This window comes from Pterocles gutturalis, unplaced genomic scaffold (genome assembly GCF_000699245.1).
Source record: "Pterocles gutturalis isolate BGI_N339 unplaced genomic scaffold, ASM69924v1 scaffold6868, whole genome shotgun sequence".
NCBI lineage: Eukaryota > Metazoa > Chordata > Aves > Pterocliformes > Pteroclidae > Pterocles > Pterocles gutturalis.
Genome location: NW_010120351.1, coordinates 1 through 17,267, shown reverse-complemented (window position 1 = coordinate 17,267; position 17,267 = coordinate 1). Strand labels below are relative to the sequence as shown.

The window sequence follows — 17,267 nt, the reverse complement described above, 5'->3', positions numbered from 1 at the left end:
ATGCAAATGAAATCATGGTAGAGTCTCTTGCTAGATACTAAGAGGATACATAAAGAGAAAAAAGCACTCTGCTAGGGCTAGATGTATCTTTCTGAGCAGTGCTGAAGCCAAGACAGTGGGGTTCATAGCTGTTTAGTTTGACTATCTTGTGTTTACATGGCTTCCAGATTAGAGCTGGCTTGGAGACAGCCATGTCAGAGCACAGGCGACTGTCCACATCCAAGCACATACCGGCTGGTCTCCGTTACATCCCACTACAGTTCACAGCCTCCTTTTCCACATTTCCTCAAATCTTTGTGGTTGCTTCACCTGTTCTTCCCTCCCCACTCACCCACTGACATCACTACAACTCCTAGCATATCATCTATTGTTTCTTGCACTGCCCCTCCTGCTCTCCTGGAACTCTTTAGGACTTTTGGAGCTCTTGTAAGAAACAATGATGTCAGACATTGACTGGTAGAAAATCTAAGTAAAAAAGAAAAAAAAATTATAATAAAGATGAAAGATCAAGACTGTAATAAATTTCCTCAGAAAGTGCTGGAGGACACACGCTTTGTGGCTTTTAGGGTAAACCTGGGCAACTTTAAGGAGCACATACCAGAAGAAAGAGTTTCAGTAACTCCTACATGAAGAAAGAGAGGGAAAAAAAGTTATTTTCATTCAGTTTCTACTCAACTACTAAAATTAGACAGACTGTAATGAACAATTACATCATTTAAAATATTGTAATTATGGCTTCAAGCTGAATATTACCCTTATAAAAAAATCCCCTGATATGAATGGGACTACGTGCTCTGCTCACCATTAGACACCCAACTGCACTGAATTAAGAATCTACTTTTTTTTTTAATATCTGCAACTGTTAGATGCAGAAATAGTTCAAGTGAAAACTGTTTTTCTCCAAGATGAAGATGCCAGAAATGGAGCCAGGATTCTGGCTCACTTCCAGTCCTGCTGGTAGGTCTACAAGTTTGATGCCTCCTTCACACACACGCTTCTCATGTTCCTTTCGGCAAGCAGTTGTTCCTTCTTTTGAAGGTCTCCTTCATTTCACGACCCATGCCTGTCACTGCTCTTTCAAGCCAGATGTCAGCAAGTCTCTCCTCTTATTTTTTTTGTGCTTTTTGTGGTATACAGGCATAAAGCAGAAAATGAAAACTGAGAGCTCTGTAGGCTACTGATACCCTCTCCAAAACTTGAGACCAAAGTTTATCGATTCCCAAACCAGACATAAACTTCAAGTTCATCACTTTAGCGATGGTAAACAAAAGCAATGTAGGTATAGCATAAACTGACAACAGGAATAATAACCCGCTCCAGACTTGGTGCACTCTGTGACTTGTTAGTTTATGCTAAAATCTTGGACAATTCTAAGTATGACCTAGATTAAACCCAGCATAATGCCCTCCAATATTATAAATCATATTTCTAATCCGACATATGGACTCATTAAGTAAAAACACCTATCCTTTATTATTACAGACCCAACTCTTCCCTTCGGAGGGTGCCGACTGAAGTCTAGGCACTTTAGACTGCAGACCCTTCTAGATCTACTTCTTATCTCAACTGTTAGAACAAGTTGAGGGTTGTTCTCCTGTCCACTTCTATTTCACTCAAGGCACTGAGTTATTAAATTTCACTGCTCTACTGCAACCACTTCTCTAAGATATAACCCCAATACTTATGCCTACCTCTTAATTAAGACTTCTCTCTTTCTCTGTACTGTATGCCCTACAGCTTGGCACCTTCTCTTTGGTAAAATTTCCTACCATTCTTCCATTTTGTCACACAGGAACAGTGTTCTCTATTTTTCTGATCCACTATTATTCCTTTTAATTAATCTTTTTCTTCAAAACTGTTGATCAGAAAATCACGTCAGCTTTTTCCACTGCAAATAGCTCATAAAAATTTGCATTCTTTTCCATTCTCATTGCAAAAGCATTTGTCCAGGCTCTCACTATTTTATATTTTTGCTACAACAAACTCTGGGTTTCTGCATACTTCTTCCCCTTCCCATAATTCAGCCTAAATTGCTGCCATAAAAATCTAGTTTCCATGTCTGCTAGTCTGACTAAGACAGGTTCCTTTTCAAACTCTTTCATTTACTTCCTCTTAGTCTCCACACCAAATGTCAACGACTGGAAGAACTATTCCAGTAAGTTTATTCGCTCTAGCTTTTTGCTCGCAACTTCAGCCCAAGTCACACATGGTTTACCACCACACTCATTTTTGGGACTTTCTCCAAGTAACCTTATGCCTGAAGCCCAGTCTGGCATTCCTCTATCCTTTCTTTCAATCCTTCTTCATAACAAACTCTTCCAGGCAGCATCCAAATCTTAATCCTTCCCATAATAAAGTGGTAGCTGAAGAGATGACAAGGATGTAAAATATTTGACCAACATTTTGTTAATATTGGGAGCCAGACTTCAGTTTAGTATGCTAGCTTTACAAACACGCAATACCACTTTCTCTGGCAAGAGTAGAAGGGAAAGGCATCCACTCCTACTGAAAGCAAGCTTTCGTTTTCAGGAGTTGCGTCTAAACTTATTTCTTCTGACTGTAGCTTTCTAAATGTGAACTCAGACAGTGTTCGCCTGGATTTTACACACAGCTTCCACTTTCAGCCCACTGTGAGGTAACAAAGAGGAAGATTTCTTATACTTACCCTTATTCAAAATAATCCTGCAAACATCCATTAAGAAAAAAACTTCTCTCTTTACAGAAGGCCCTTAGTAGGAGTTTCTCTCATTAAGATACTGCCACACAGTGCAAACCATCACTCTTTTTTCCACGTTGCCAGCTGGGTCAAATGTACAATCTATTTTGCATATTTGCTTCAATTAGTTGAATTTTACTTCTCAGGATGGCTATCTGAAGCAAGATCCAAGATGCCAATTATTGCAAAACATATTTAAATATACTTTGCCACATTTCAAACAGAAATGGACACACAATACTAACATAAAATCCATTCTAAACAGTATAAAGGATTAATCACCATTTTCCTTCAGTAACTACATTTGTGTATGAAGTTAAGATAGGCATTTAAGCTGTATGTTGATTAATCAAAGCCAGGATGCGACAGTGCATGCTCAAATTTTAGAAGAGTATCTTTTTGGCAACAGATTGGGTTTTTTTGACCAAAAATGAAAATCAGTACCAGTATATGCTCTACCAGAAATATAAATGTGTGTATCAGAAATAGCGTGGCCAGCAGGACTAGGGAAGTGATCGTCCCACTGTACTCGGCACTGGTCAGGACACATAATACTGTGTTCAGTTTTGGCCCCCTCACTACAAGAAAGACACTGAGGTGCTGGAGCACATCCAAAGAAGAGCAACGAAGCTGGTGAAGGGTCTAGAGTACAAGTTTTATGAGGAGCGGCTGAGGTAACTGGGGTGGTTTAGTCTGGCGAAAAGGCGCCTGATGGGAGACTTTAGCTGTCTACAACTACCTGAGAGGAGGTTGTAGCTGGGTGGGTGTTGATTTCCTTTCCCAAATAACAAGTGATAGGACAAGAGGAAATGGCCTCAAATTACACCAGGGGACGTTTAGATTCGTATTAAGAAAAATTTCTTCCCTGAAAGAGTTGTCAAGCACTGGAACAGGCTGCCCAGGGAAGTGATTGAGTCACCATCCCTGGAGGTATTTCAAAGACATGTAGATGTGGTGCTTAGGGACATGGTTTAGTGGTGGACTTGGCAGTGCTAAGTTAATGGTTGGACTTGATGATCTTAAAGGTCCTTTCCAACTTAAATGATTCTATGATTCCATTATTTCCCCCTATATGAAGAAGGTAAGACTATTTTGTTCTTGCTGGCAAGGAGAATGGAAACAAGCAAGAAGCTGCCTAAAATACAGATTAATTTACAAATCTTTAGTCACAAGCTCAGCATCTTGTTTATCAAAGAACTATGAGAAGCCGCTTCAACTTAAGAGCTAGTTTACTTAGTTTTAAGAGCTGTAAAGAAAAATCCATTTTCAGATTACATCTTTAAGTTAGGCAGCATTCACTCTGAAAGCCCCATAAGTAAAGACACTGACACTGCAGTATTATAAGCTCCACATACTAAAGGTTTGCATCACGCTGGGGCTAGCTCTGTCTCCACTGCCTGACAGCACAATGCTTTACCAATCTTAAGAAACATTCACGTTGCAACCAGGTCTTTCACCAACGGGATTTTATTTGGATTGGAGCAAAGCGTGCTGTCCACTGAAGAAATTTTACTGATAACTGAAACCAGGATTAACGGGCAACTAAGCAAGGTAGCAGGAAGAACCTAATACAGGAAGACACAGAGCTAAACATGGCCTCTTCTGATAACTTAATTTTAAACTTTCAGAGCTTCTTTATGAGGCCTAGTATACACCAAAACTTGCAGATCTTTTCTCCAATAAATTCCCTGCTGCAGCTGTGTAGGTTACATGAGCAACAAGTAGAACTTCCCATTTAGAACGCAGACTATCGCCTGGAACTGAAAAAAACGTTTTAGGCATTCCTTGAGTTTTTGTTAGTTTTCAGTGATCAAAATAACATTAAAAAAAAAAAGAAAAAAAAAAGTGTTGATGGCTTATGTAATATTGCTATTTTTTTTTCCTTTGAAGATAATTACTTCGTACATTTTCGGTACAGCAATTCACTTACAGCTTTTAGGTTTGCTTTTCAGAAGTGTTTACTGAACAACAAAGGCCTGAGATTAATAATCAAATAACCATAACCAAGTAATCAAAGTCATTTTATAGTGGCTGATCAGAAAGCTACATTTGAAGTTGAAACAATCTTGCTTACTATGAAAACGTGTGACCCCTTTAGTCACCTACAACTGACTACTTCACAGCCCTTTTGTCCTGGGCTGCATGAAAAGCAGCATGACCAGCAGGCCAAGGGAGGTGATTCTTCCCCTCTACTCTGCTCTCGTGAGACCCCACCTGAAGTACTGCATCCAGCTCTGGAGTCCTCAGCACAGGAAGGACATGGACCTGTTGGAGCGAGTCCAGAGGAGGGCCACAAAGATGATCAGAGGGCTGAAGCACCTCCCATACAAGGACAGGCTGAGAGAGTTTGTCTTGTTTAGCCTAGAGAAGAGAAGGCTCTGGGGGGAGACCTTCTAGTAGCCTTCCAGTACTTAAAGGGGACCTACAAGAGAGATGGGGAGGCACTCTTTATCTGCAAGTGCAGCGACAGGACAAGGGGTAACAGTTTTAAGCTGAAAGAGGGTAGATTTAGATGAGATATTAGTAAGAAATATTTCACTGTGAGGGTGGTGAGGCACTGGAACAGGCTATCCAGGAAAGTTGTGGATGCCCCATCCCTGGAGGTGTTCAAGGCCAGGCTCAATGAGGCTTTGAGCAACGTGGTCTAGTGGAAGGTGACCCTGCTCATAGCAGGGGGGTTGGAACTCAGTGATCTTTAAGGTCGTTTCCAACCCAAACCATTCTATGATTCAGAACCTTTGCTTGTTCTCCTGGGACAAGTGCATTAATTACCATTTCTCTACCTGACACAAAAGTGATCCACCTACCTAGAAACAAGGAAAAATAACTCGTTTATTGTCCCAGAACTGCATAATTTTCTACCAGAACCATTTAAAGCAATTGTACATTCATTTAACTGTTTTTAGAAGCACTTCAGGAATGTAAATTAGGAAACATCTAACATATTTTACTTCTAGGGATAGATAAATACATCTACATTGTCATGTATGGTGTCTGTAAGTTACATATTTGTGATAATCAGTTGTTGAATACAGTAGTCTCCTCAAAAGCTTATGTTGTCCAGCACTTGGGGGGACCTGGCCTCCTGGCAAATGGCTGAACCTCTCTTTTTCTCCTGTGACAAACTGCTTGCTTCCTGCCTGCCTTCTCTCACAGAAGACAGAGAAAAGGGCTGGGTGACTGAGCAAAAAGAACACCCTGCAATTTCAATTTCAAATAATTTACTTAAATGGTCAAACATGCTGAAAGATGCAATCTGACTTTTGCAAGTAACATCACTATTAGACAGGCATGCCCAAGTACATTGGCTAGACATTTCAAAAGGAACCCAACTTCAAACATTTAAAAGTTAGTTTAAAATAGATGTCTAGACAGGCTCCTGTAGGAAAGTCATCTCAGTTATCCTAGGGAAGACAAATCACTTCAGAGAAAGCCTTTTCTTCTCCGCTCATCCTGAAGAGGTTCTACAGTTAGTAACTCTCACTTACGATGTCAAACTTTCAAGAATTTAGGGTAGGGAATATGAATCCTACTCTTTGCTCTGTTCAGAACGTATTATACCTGTTCGTGTCAGGCAAGCCACCCCAACTTCACAGCCTGAGGCCTCTTGAACAGATTTAGCCAAAAGTACCACCCATTTAGTTCACAGCAGTTTCCAGATTCTCAGGAGGCTCAGAAGCTCTCCTATGCCATGTGACAAGATACATACTCATCACATGAATAAAATCAAAGCTGCATCTCCAACCATGTACTGAGACTGTGCCTGCATGTGCCTTTATACTCCTCCACACAGACACAAGGTCTTTGCAGGGTGGTGGTGGGGTTGTTCCTGCCTGATACTTCTCTCTCCCATGGTGTTCAATGCTCAACTGGAATCCATAAAAACAAAATGTTGGCATCGTTGTTTCATGTTGCCAGCAGACCATGACCATGAGACTGGAAACTTCTACTGCCTCTGGGTATGTTTACCCTGCATAATTCAACAGTATGTAAATATCAAAGCTAGATAAGTAGCAGTTAGATAGCTAGAAATGAGGTAGCTCCAGAAATGGAAACTACACTAACATGATAATCCACCCATGCTTGTTTATACTGCTCAAAGAATTCAGACATACAGTTCTGTATGGAAATGCCCACACTGTAATTCTCTGTAGTCATACCAGCAGTGTAATTTCCTTTGCAGGGCAAGAAAATTCTTGCAGAACAGGTAAAATTCTAAGGCTCCACAGCTGAGTAGAAGTATTAAGAAGTCAAAAAAATTCTTGCAAGAAGAGAGTTTCCTCAACAGTGAAGATTTTGGCAAGAAAGGAGGGCACCAGTTCCACAGTGTTACTTGAAGACTCTTTGGAAAAACAACTGGATTTTCAACTGACAGTAAGGAACCAACATATATGTGTCTCTTAAGAAATGTAATCAAATCTAGTTTCAGAAGACTAGCACCCTCTTTTCTGCTATTATTTGAAAGTTAGAACACAGATTCAACAAGGAAACAGTGGTTTGTTTTGGAAAGGCTCCACAAGCTCCTTTAATATAAAAGTTTAAAATCCTGAAGAAAGTCAGATGTTTCAAGTACAGTTATTCTTTGAAGAGTAGTTCTGAAAATTATATGCTAATTGTTCCACGTCTTCTCTTCGCATGACTTAGATATCATATTAACTAAGTTTGATTCAATCCCTCCAAACAACATCCAACACAGAAAAAATAAGTAAACACACTTCACTTCTAAAAAAAAGTATCATTAGATTGAATATTTGTTCATCTATGATACCACTGTATTACATATTTTTATGCCAGACAACTGCTGTATGTTTATTTCTCTTTATTTATATTCTATTCTGTAAAATGACATTTAACAACTTGACATAAATAACTTACAACCTGTAAGATGTTTTAAAGAGAAACCTTTGCAAAAAAAACCAAAATGCTTTATTTTTTGAACAATGCAATACCACTCTCTAATTTCATGTTCTATGTACATCTGTTTTGATATGGAACAAACTGTCTTAACTATTGTACACTGACATTCATAAGTTAACATAAAACCTTTAAATTACTTAATGAATTATTTCTACCATATTAATCTCAATGAATCTCTGCTGTGGTCATAGAAAAGGTATTAAATCTCAGCTGGAGCACACTTACATTCAGTAATCTCCCAACACCACACAGAAGTAATGGAAATTAGAATGAGAACAGGCTAGTACCCAATCAGACCAACTTTTACTGCATTCATAGTATGATAACAGCTTTTAGATGTAGTTCTTTTTTCTTTTTTTCTTTTAAGTGTCAGCATATATAGTGCAGAGCACAGATTTAACAAAGGTTTTTCCATGTTTGACCACCTGAGTAAATGAACCAAGCCAATGACCTAAGGATATGGAACAACCAATCCAACAGTGACTGGCTTTCATTTATTCTCTCAAAGGAATATAAAAATCTTTGCACAGCTGCAGAAGGATGACTTTAAGTTCATCTAAACTAGTTAAATTTCCATAAGAAGGACTTGAGGAGATGCTAAGACAAATTCTCAACTTTGTATTCATCAGAAGTAAGGCAGGAAGATATAAAACACATTATGTTAATATTTCCAATCTCGTGGTAAAAAGAACCTTAGCAAGGTAAAAAAATATATATTTTTATAAATTAGATGCTTAAACTACAGAATGTTATGCCAGCATAAAAACAACATGAACACTACTGCAAAATAGAAGATATGCTTAAATTCAACAGTTATTTGTCGGACACCATCTGCTTTTTCTTTCACTCTTTTCTGATTCTGATCTGTAAGAAACCACATCAGTATCAAATGTCACTTAGTTCTTATTCAAACAGAGCAGTCCAGACACAGCGGCTGCACCAGCTGACTTAGCTGACCTGGGCCTAGAGTAAAAACAAACCCCTATAAATCACCAGATGTAAGCAATTGAATAGTGATCAATTTAATTAACTGAACAGCTTTCCAAAGTTTACTGTATTGTTTTAACCCTTTAGGCTTCTTCAAGAAAGGTAACTTGCAATTTGTATTCAAGGGCAGGATTTGGCCAGAAGGCTACGTACTACCAGCTTTAGGCACTTTAGATTCCCATTGATAAAACCCAAATCCCACACAGGAAAAACGTGTCTTTTCTTTTTCCAATTAATAGTATGATAGTAACTACTTTTGTTAGCAGTTCCTTCAGTATTTTAGAGAAATTAGATCACTGGAAAAAATCAGATTTCAAGTGAAAACCTCAGGAATAGAATTTCCCTTAAAAAACAACTGGTTTGGTTATGAGCCCTATATGCCTTTTACAACTTTACACTTGTATTACAATTGCCACATCAAGTAAACTACTAATTTCTTTCAAACAAAACAATCAACATAGACATAGCCGCTTGTCACAATTATATGCATTAACTGTGTGTGGCTGTAAAAAATTATGCCACACATTAAAATGGGCTCAAAAATTATTTTAAAGATATTGGCAAAACATCTTCTAACGTAAATACTCATCCTGAAGCTGTGTCTCAAGGGGATTTCCCCACATTGCCCACTGAAATTAATGGAATTCTGCCATGATTTAACACAAGTGGGATTTCAGCCAAGATGCATAATGATAGAGTATAACTCTTGTTTTAAAGCCTGCATTGTACAACTTTGTATCACGTTTACGAATGCTTGTACACTGCCTAGCACAACAGGGTTGAGGCTTCTGGGCACTACCACAACATAAATTAATTCTAATGCAGTCTTTGTATCTGAGGGAAGCATAAAAACTACAAGGATTAAGCTCAATTATACACATTTTAAACAACCTGCTAAATAATGACATAATCAACTTCCTAACCACAAGCTGCTCTATTTCCAACTATTTTACTTTAATCTCCGTAATGCACATATTTCCATGAACCCTGTAGAGTTAGCTCCACTAAGTAAGGACAAGAGTACGATCTACTTACAGAGACAGTAGACTTATATTTGCAGAGACTGGCCCCAGATCTGGAATGATCTCCAGTTCATTGTTGTTCAACTTCCTATTAATATTAGGAAAGGGAGAGTCAGCTTTGATGTTAATCAGAAGTATGTACACTGAATTTGCTAAATTGCTGAACAATGTAATCCCAAAATTTGAAAATAATTCCAGTTTCACTTAATGTAAAATATCAGAACAGCAAACATCTTTGTTGTTGGACCAATTATCCCTAGAGAAATAGCTATACAAATAGCATACAGAAGCACTAGTTGGGTTGGTTGGGTTTTTTTTGGGGGGTTTTTTTTGGGGGGGGAGGGGGAGAGTGGTGTTTGCCTTTTTCCTTTTTTTCTTTTTCTTTTTTTTTTTTTGTTGTTGTTGTTAATTAAGACAAATTAACTTACACTTCCCGAAGACTATGAAGGTGATCCAAGAGACTGGTCTTGACTGAAGACAATTTGTTGTGACTTAAATCCCTATGAGGTTACAAAAATAAACAGTGTATCAGTTTAGCCATAAAATGTCAAGTAAAGCAATACAATTTCAATCCAAATTAAATTATCATTTATTTCCAAGTACAGAAATTTTTTTTCATATTAGCAAACTTAGATTAGATACTCATTTGAGTATACAAGGCATAAATAAGTGTAAATACCTTGATCATTGCCACGAGTGTCAAAAAAAATCCTATACCTCTGAACAATTTAGAACTGTTTATTGTGATGTGTGTAAGACCCATGAAAATCATCTTAAGATTTTGACTCATATACACCACCAACAACCCCTCTCACCTACCCCGGAACTACAAAAGATCTGCCTAAAGCAAACTCTTGGCTATAAGGAGAATTCATAAACCAATACTCAATGCAGTCTCATTCCTTGAGCCAATCACAATATATATATCATTTACTCTTCTCACTTCTCTAAAGCAACGCACAGATCCTAAGTACACAATGAGGGCTGTCCACTATTCTCAATTCTATTTTCATGCTTCCACACAATTCAGGACTCCATTCCTACACAACCAAATTTAATGGAGATATTAAACAAGCAATATCAGAAGAAAACAGACACAGGAAGGCCTAAATCTATTCTGAGTTTTAAGATGTCTGTATATTAGTCACATTAATACTGCACTTAATCGCACTTGAAGAAGTAGCTCAAGCACTAAGCTTTTGCCACTCTGTACTGAAGATCCCAAATACATATTGATGCAATTTATAAGAAAACCTGTTAGTGTCTTTGCATGCTTGCTACAAAACAAGCTAGGGTAGTAAGAACACAATACATTTTCTTGACCATTGTCAATAAATTCTTCACCATGCATCTTTACCATAAGTCCTCTCAAACATTTGACAACACCATAAGACAGAGCACTAAGAAACTTCTGCTGTATCCTCAGAAGTACTGGAAACATCACAGAAATTAAAGAATGGCCATACAATAGAAGGTAGAGAAGTCAATTACAGAAATTCAAACTCTCACATCTATAGAGATGTGCACAAGTGGTCCAGATTCATAACTGGTCTTGTAACCATGGCCAGGCCCGTTGAAGACCTCTCTCCCCCTTCTTAGCCACTCATCCACCACAACATGCACCTTACTGCTCCCATACTACAGCCTGTCACCACCTCACCTGCACCAATCCAGCCATCTGTGAAGTGCTCGCTGGACATTATAACACTGACTTTGTCCAAGCCAGTGAACAAAACCTGCACTATTTTTAAGGAGTTCTTAAACTCACTCCAGTGAGAATTCGCAATGCAGACACATAAAGAATTGTATCAGCACGCTTCAGTTGTGAGCTGCTGTAGCAGCAGGTAAAGGCAAAGCGATTCCTCACACTTCACGACATTTTCCCCCACGCTAATTAAGTATCATCCAACATGCCTGGGGTCCTCATCAAGCCATGCAGGCATCAAGTATATTTCAAGTTGAATCTATGAGGACACTCCAGGATTCCTTACCTTTTCTGGACACTATGACTTAGTATAGACACCTATACTGAGCACGCCAGAAGACAGACTTCCATGGATGTGCCTACTTTCTATCTACAGTTCTGGAAGTGAAAAACCCTGATGATCAGCCTTGCCGCACAGAGACCAGAAATGGCTTAAATTAAGCCAGGTTCAGGGCCTGTGCTAAGTGTTCTGCTCTGTGACTGCGCCCTGAACAACCGCAGATCCACAGAATGAAGTTACCACAGTTACTACAGCTGAAGTTACCACCGCATATTCTCAGACACAGGTGCAATGCTGCAACCCAGACAGGCACCTAGGCTTCTTCCACAGCACAAAGGGATGGCAAAACCATGGTTTAGACTCCCCTGACTGTTTGGTGCTTTATGCAAGTAGTTGTTCAATGTTGCCAGGACAATTCCATCGTCCCTTTTGTCCTCCTCTGGAGTCAGTGGTTACAAAAAAATAATAATAGAAATCAAACATTAAAAATAATCCCAGGCACGTAGAGGCATTATGAGGGGTACCACCAGTACTCAGTTACAAGGTGTGCTCCGAGGCAGCCAGCTGGAGGAGGCCCAGCAGGCTGCGGAGCTGTGGCACCAGCACCTGGCTCCAGGCCCCAGAGGAGATCCGCACTACGCCTCCCAAGCCAGGGCTGCACAAGAGCGCACACAGGGCAGACCCACAGGGGTGAAAAGCATTTTCCAGCACAAAAAAAGGGGGAGTGAGGGGCCGGGGGAGCCACCTAGAGAAGGGGAACACCCTCTACCAGGTTCATGTGGCAACAGAGGGGATGTTTTCGGAGGCTTAGCTCTGGACTCAAGCACCTAATACATATCTGCACCTTCTTCCAGGTGTCCAAACCCCTACAGATTTTCCTCTTAAAGATGGAAAACCAATACAGTGCTAACATTTTCAAAAACCCACAAATGTTATTTTCATCATTATGATTTTGAGTTCTCCTGTAAATGAGGTTAACCACACTTGAACTAGAGGACTGCATCCTTTACTGCTTAAAAATCTAGTGCAAACATTCATCTGGCCATAGACTGGAGAAAAATCCCTTTGTTTAACATCTTAAGATATTAGCTGCATAGATCTGAAATTCTCATCCTGCATTCTTAAATGTACATACTAAAAAAAAATACACTGTTACAAAGATCTAGACAAGAATCTAACTTCGTCCTTTAAAGCAGACGGAGTAGAGACAATTTTTACCCTTAAACTTAATTCAATATTTGGCTTTAGTCTGTAGGGATTACAAGAACTATGCAAATAAACAGCCAAAATTCAGTGAAGTTACAGCTGTTAGTGCCTAATATGTTACTGTTCTTCATGCTTCAGACAAGACTTAGGAATCAGTAATTATTTCAACAAAGAGCTTTCAACATTAGTACTAAAAACCTGCATTTCTTCATTTCATCTAAAAACCCTGCAAAGGTTTATTTAAAACATGTTTGCCTAAAGGACCTACCAGACAGTAACAGACGTGAGTAGATTTGTTCTGCTGGAGTTATAACACGTTAACAAAAAAAAAAAAAAAAAAAAATCTGGCAGAGTCCTTAAACTATAAAAATCCTGCAATTACAACCACTGCTGTGCATGATCACCACACTGGAGCCAGACACTTTCACTCATAGCTCAAGCTCACATCCATCTGGAGTCTATAAAGGCAACCGTGAGTGTAACAACTTACACTAGTTTCAAACTACTTTTTTGTGTTTGTTTTTAACACTAAAGATTCCTTCAGATTTTCCACATAGCACCTACTTTAAAAATGCATACATACAGACATACATACAAATTCTTCATTCCTGGTTTACTTACAGCAGGTTGTCAAACACAAGTTGCAAAAAAAACCCCAAAGCAAAACAACAACAAAAAGCCTCCAGACAACACTGAATCGCCTGTTTCACACAGCTGTGTACACGCTTGCCTACCAATTGTTGGATAAAATATGATTCATAAATATTTTATTAAACGTTATTTCGGCCCTACTGGCATAAGAAACTTCAGGGAAAAAAGCGTTACAAGTTAAAAATTTAACTTAAATCAGAGTGGTTGGAAGTGAACCAAAAGTTAAAGTGTTTCTCTTTTATTATTATTCTAAGTGAAGCTTAAACCTATAGAAGTTTCTGAAACTTAAAAGCACTGATCTGAGGCATTTTTTTAAATACAAAAATCTGTCATCCCTGTTGCAAAGCTACAAATCCATTCCAGACCAATGTATTTCTCAACATCGCTTAAAACAAGTATGAAGAAAAGGTTTGAAAATGAATCAGTATTTTTCCTTCACAGAAATGCAACTGACAATGTTAAAACACTAAGATTATTACTATGCCTTTCCAATTTCTGAATTTTCCCTGTCTGTTAAAACCACATTACAAGTGGGCAGAAAAACTCTATGATTACTTTTGCTACTGGAATTTCAAAAGCCATTTAAGATATAACAGTGAATGCACTCACAAACTTCAGAAACCAGATGTATATTAAGAAATTCTTTATAACAATAAAAAGTATATATACCTGTTCTTCACCTCAGATTTCTAATAAAAGTGATTGAACGTTTAAGCAGAATTGCCTCCACTTGAAAAATCATGGCCTGGTTTTTGAGGCCCTTTAAGAACCCATTTTATGAAAGAAACTGCTTGCTATATTCCTCTATGTTTGTATGACCATCTCTCGAAACTCACAAGTCTCTGCATTAGAAAGCAGAAACCTAACTCTGAACATCAGTGTTTGTGCAACAAAAAATTGAAAGGCCCAATGCATAAAGGGAACAGGCGAGTGTTTCTTTACACATTTTGTAAATATAAGTTTTAGACTCTTAATTTACAACACTTAGTCAGAATTATCATCTTCTTCCTCAGAGAACTCAGAAACCTGAGCCCCAAGTCAAATTTTAAAATGCAAATCCAGCAACAGCTTCTTAATCAGTCCCACTGGGGCCTATAGAGCTGCTAATTCAGCAGAAATCATGAGAGCTGAAAAACAAAAAGGCAGGCTGTAGCTGTTTTAAGACACTGATCCAAAGTGACTCATAAATCAGCTTGCTATGTTCAAGTCTTAGTCTGGAAAATATTGAAAAACAGCTGTGAAAACCATACGGCCCTTTTTTTCTGGCAATTCTGGTAAAGAACTAGAGGATTTATAAAATGTAAATACTAAAGATGTAATACAAACACAAGTGAAAACCATCTTTCAGACTTTCCCTCCTGCCCCACCGACAGTTTTAGCATTCCTCGGTGAACCTGGCAAGGGGTAGGGCAGTGCCACCGGGAGTTTGCACACATGGAGGACACCAGCCAATGCTCAACACTCTTCCTCCCTCCCTCCCTCCGCCTCCAGCTCTGCTACACCCGCTCTAACAAAGCCACATTCTTGCAATCTCAGGACACACATCCTGGAAGTAAATTGAAATCTAATTTCAAAACTATTTATACACAAAGCCACTACAAATGTTTAGCAGTTCTCAGCAGACTGTTATTATCTTCCATGAAGGCAGGGCTACAGAAGATGGTATTTTTGGCTCAAATCACGCTAACACTGGCAATTATACCCTGTTTACACCCCATTTTGTGAAGCCATTTCCATTCAAAATAGTAGTCTCATACTTGCCACCAAAAAGAAGGGTACATAACTCAGTACTTTGGCTCATTTTCTTATTTCCCTCCTTGTCCACCCTGCCGTCACGCGGCCTTTCCATATTAGACACTCTCGTTTTATTTCACCAGGGGATTTGAACACAAAAGTCAGGAATGAGTGAAACAGAGCTTCAGAAAGCCAACTTCATCAGACCCGCTCTCCATCTGGGCAAGCAGACAGGTGGGCAGACTACGGCGTAAAGATGAATCCGGGCCTAGACCTTCTCCAGCACAAAAGCTTTCACACTCCTCCTTGGGAGATGTCATCTGCATAGGCTGAGAATATGGTGTAATAGTTGTTGTTTTCTAAAGTGGACTGGAAAGCCTGCAATTGAACTACTAGCCTTTGGCTATACTTGTTATGGACTTCCACGGAAAACACAGCAAACACATACCAATAAAATGAATAAACAGTCCTTTACAATTTGTAAGCATACAGTTTGCTGCAACAATAATCCAGGCTATTCAAACCTTTTTTTGAGTATGTAAAACTGAAACGCATTATAATCTTACAGATTGCGCAATCTCTGCTCCAAGTACCGGGGTAGGTGGAGGTAACAGACAACTCCAGCTCTTTCTTGTTCTCTTATTAAGAAGAGGGGAAGGAAGAAAGAGCAGGGTACTTCTAAGGCATTTGACACAAACAAAAGAAATATTTACACAAAAGCAGCCAGACCACATGGTTTGGTGACACCTACAAAGATGTACTCCTGTGAGTTTTGAGAGTGACACAGCTGTCCAATGGGTAATCACAGCAGGGTGTCTTACAAGAGACCAAAGCTTATTTATTCAAGTGGAACTTATTTTCTGACACTTTTAAAGGAATGTGAACTTACATAAGGACAATTTACACTACCAAGGGAATTCTAATTAGAAAACCCCCCCTTGTGCTAACAAAAAAGCGCTGCAATGTGTTTTATTGTCTCTCTGCAACATAAGTGGAAAAGACAAATTTGGATTACTGCTAATGCACAATGGTTTTTAAAGTAACTCTATAAATGAAAGTTCTGTGCTTTTTCCTGTCGTTTTTTCTTTTTTTGTTCAGCATGCTGTCACACCTGAATTTTAACAGAGCTAAAGTAAGCTAAGCTAAGAAACTAAGCTACGAAGCTTAACTTAGTATCAAAAAAGCCTTAGGTTTTGTGAGAAAACTTATGTGAGTGTACTGAAACAGTTCAAAAGAACAGAAGGGATGAAATTTAATAGGAAGCAAAGCCAGTTGCTGAATGTAAAGCAGATCCGGTATTTGATTCGTATGCTTCCATCACACAAGCCAAAAGAAAAAAAAAAAAATTTCTTTCCCCTCACACTTTCCTATACCCCTCCTGGAAATATTCACCTCCCAGAGCCATTCCTGTGTTCAGTTCCATATGGTGTCAATACAGCCATCCACATTTCATGAGTAAAGCAGCATGACCTCCAGACGAGGCAATTGAACAGAATTAGCCACAACTAATTGAAAGTCTTCCTGTTTACTTTAAAGCCCTTATCTCAATCTGCTTTGGAAATGTAATAGAAAATTAATACGACTAATATAAAAGATCTCCGAGTGACAAGAGATTAAAAACAAATGTGAAAAGTCCCTCAGCTATTTTCAGGCTTTTAGAAAGCTTCCATAATTTATGCTTTGTCCATAAAAGTTTGTGTCCGAAAGCAAATTTTCTACCGACGGCATTTCAGTAGGCGTTACTGCGGGTTCCGTGACACCGGGCCACCAGACCGAGCGGGGCAAGCCCCGGTGCTAATAAAACCATCAAACCCAAAACTATCGGGGGATGAAGACCAAGAACCGCACAAATAAAACCGAGACCACTTCTCCCGACACACAAATCAATAATAACTTGATGATTATAGCACTTTTTCCAAGAAAGTCATCAGAACTTTTTTCCTCCCCTCTCAAAACACCGAGCCGCGCTGCCGGGGCCCATTTCAGCCCGGACGCCTCCCGCCGCCCCCTCCCGGGGCCGCAGACAGCCCGGGGAACGCAGCCCCTCCG

General features: G+C 39.2%; 1 protein-coding gene across 1 annotated transcript in view; it reads right to left on the bottom strand.

Annotated features, from left to right (window-relative positions):
- Window positions 1-10,142, bottom strand: part of LRIG3 (leucine-rich repeats and immunoglobulin-like domains 3) — a gene marked incomplete at its 5' end in the record, with an annotated part of 34,768 nt that extends 24,626 nt beyond the window's left edge. The window contains 2 exons of the mRNA XM_010076868.1: window positions 9,656-9,730; window positions 10,071-10,142. Of these exons, the coding sequence (XP_010075170.1) occupies window positions 9,656-9,730; window positions 10,071-10,142 (147 nt within the window). The remainder of the gene's footprint in view (window positions 1-9,655; window positions 9,731-10,070) is intronic.
- Window positions 10,143-17,267: the final 7,125 nt, after the last annotated feature.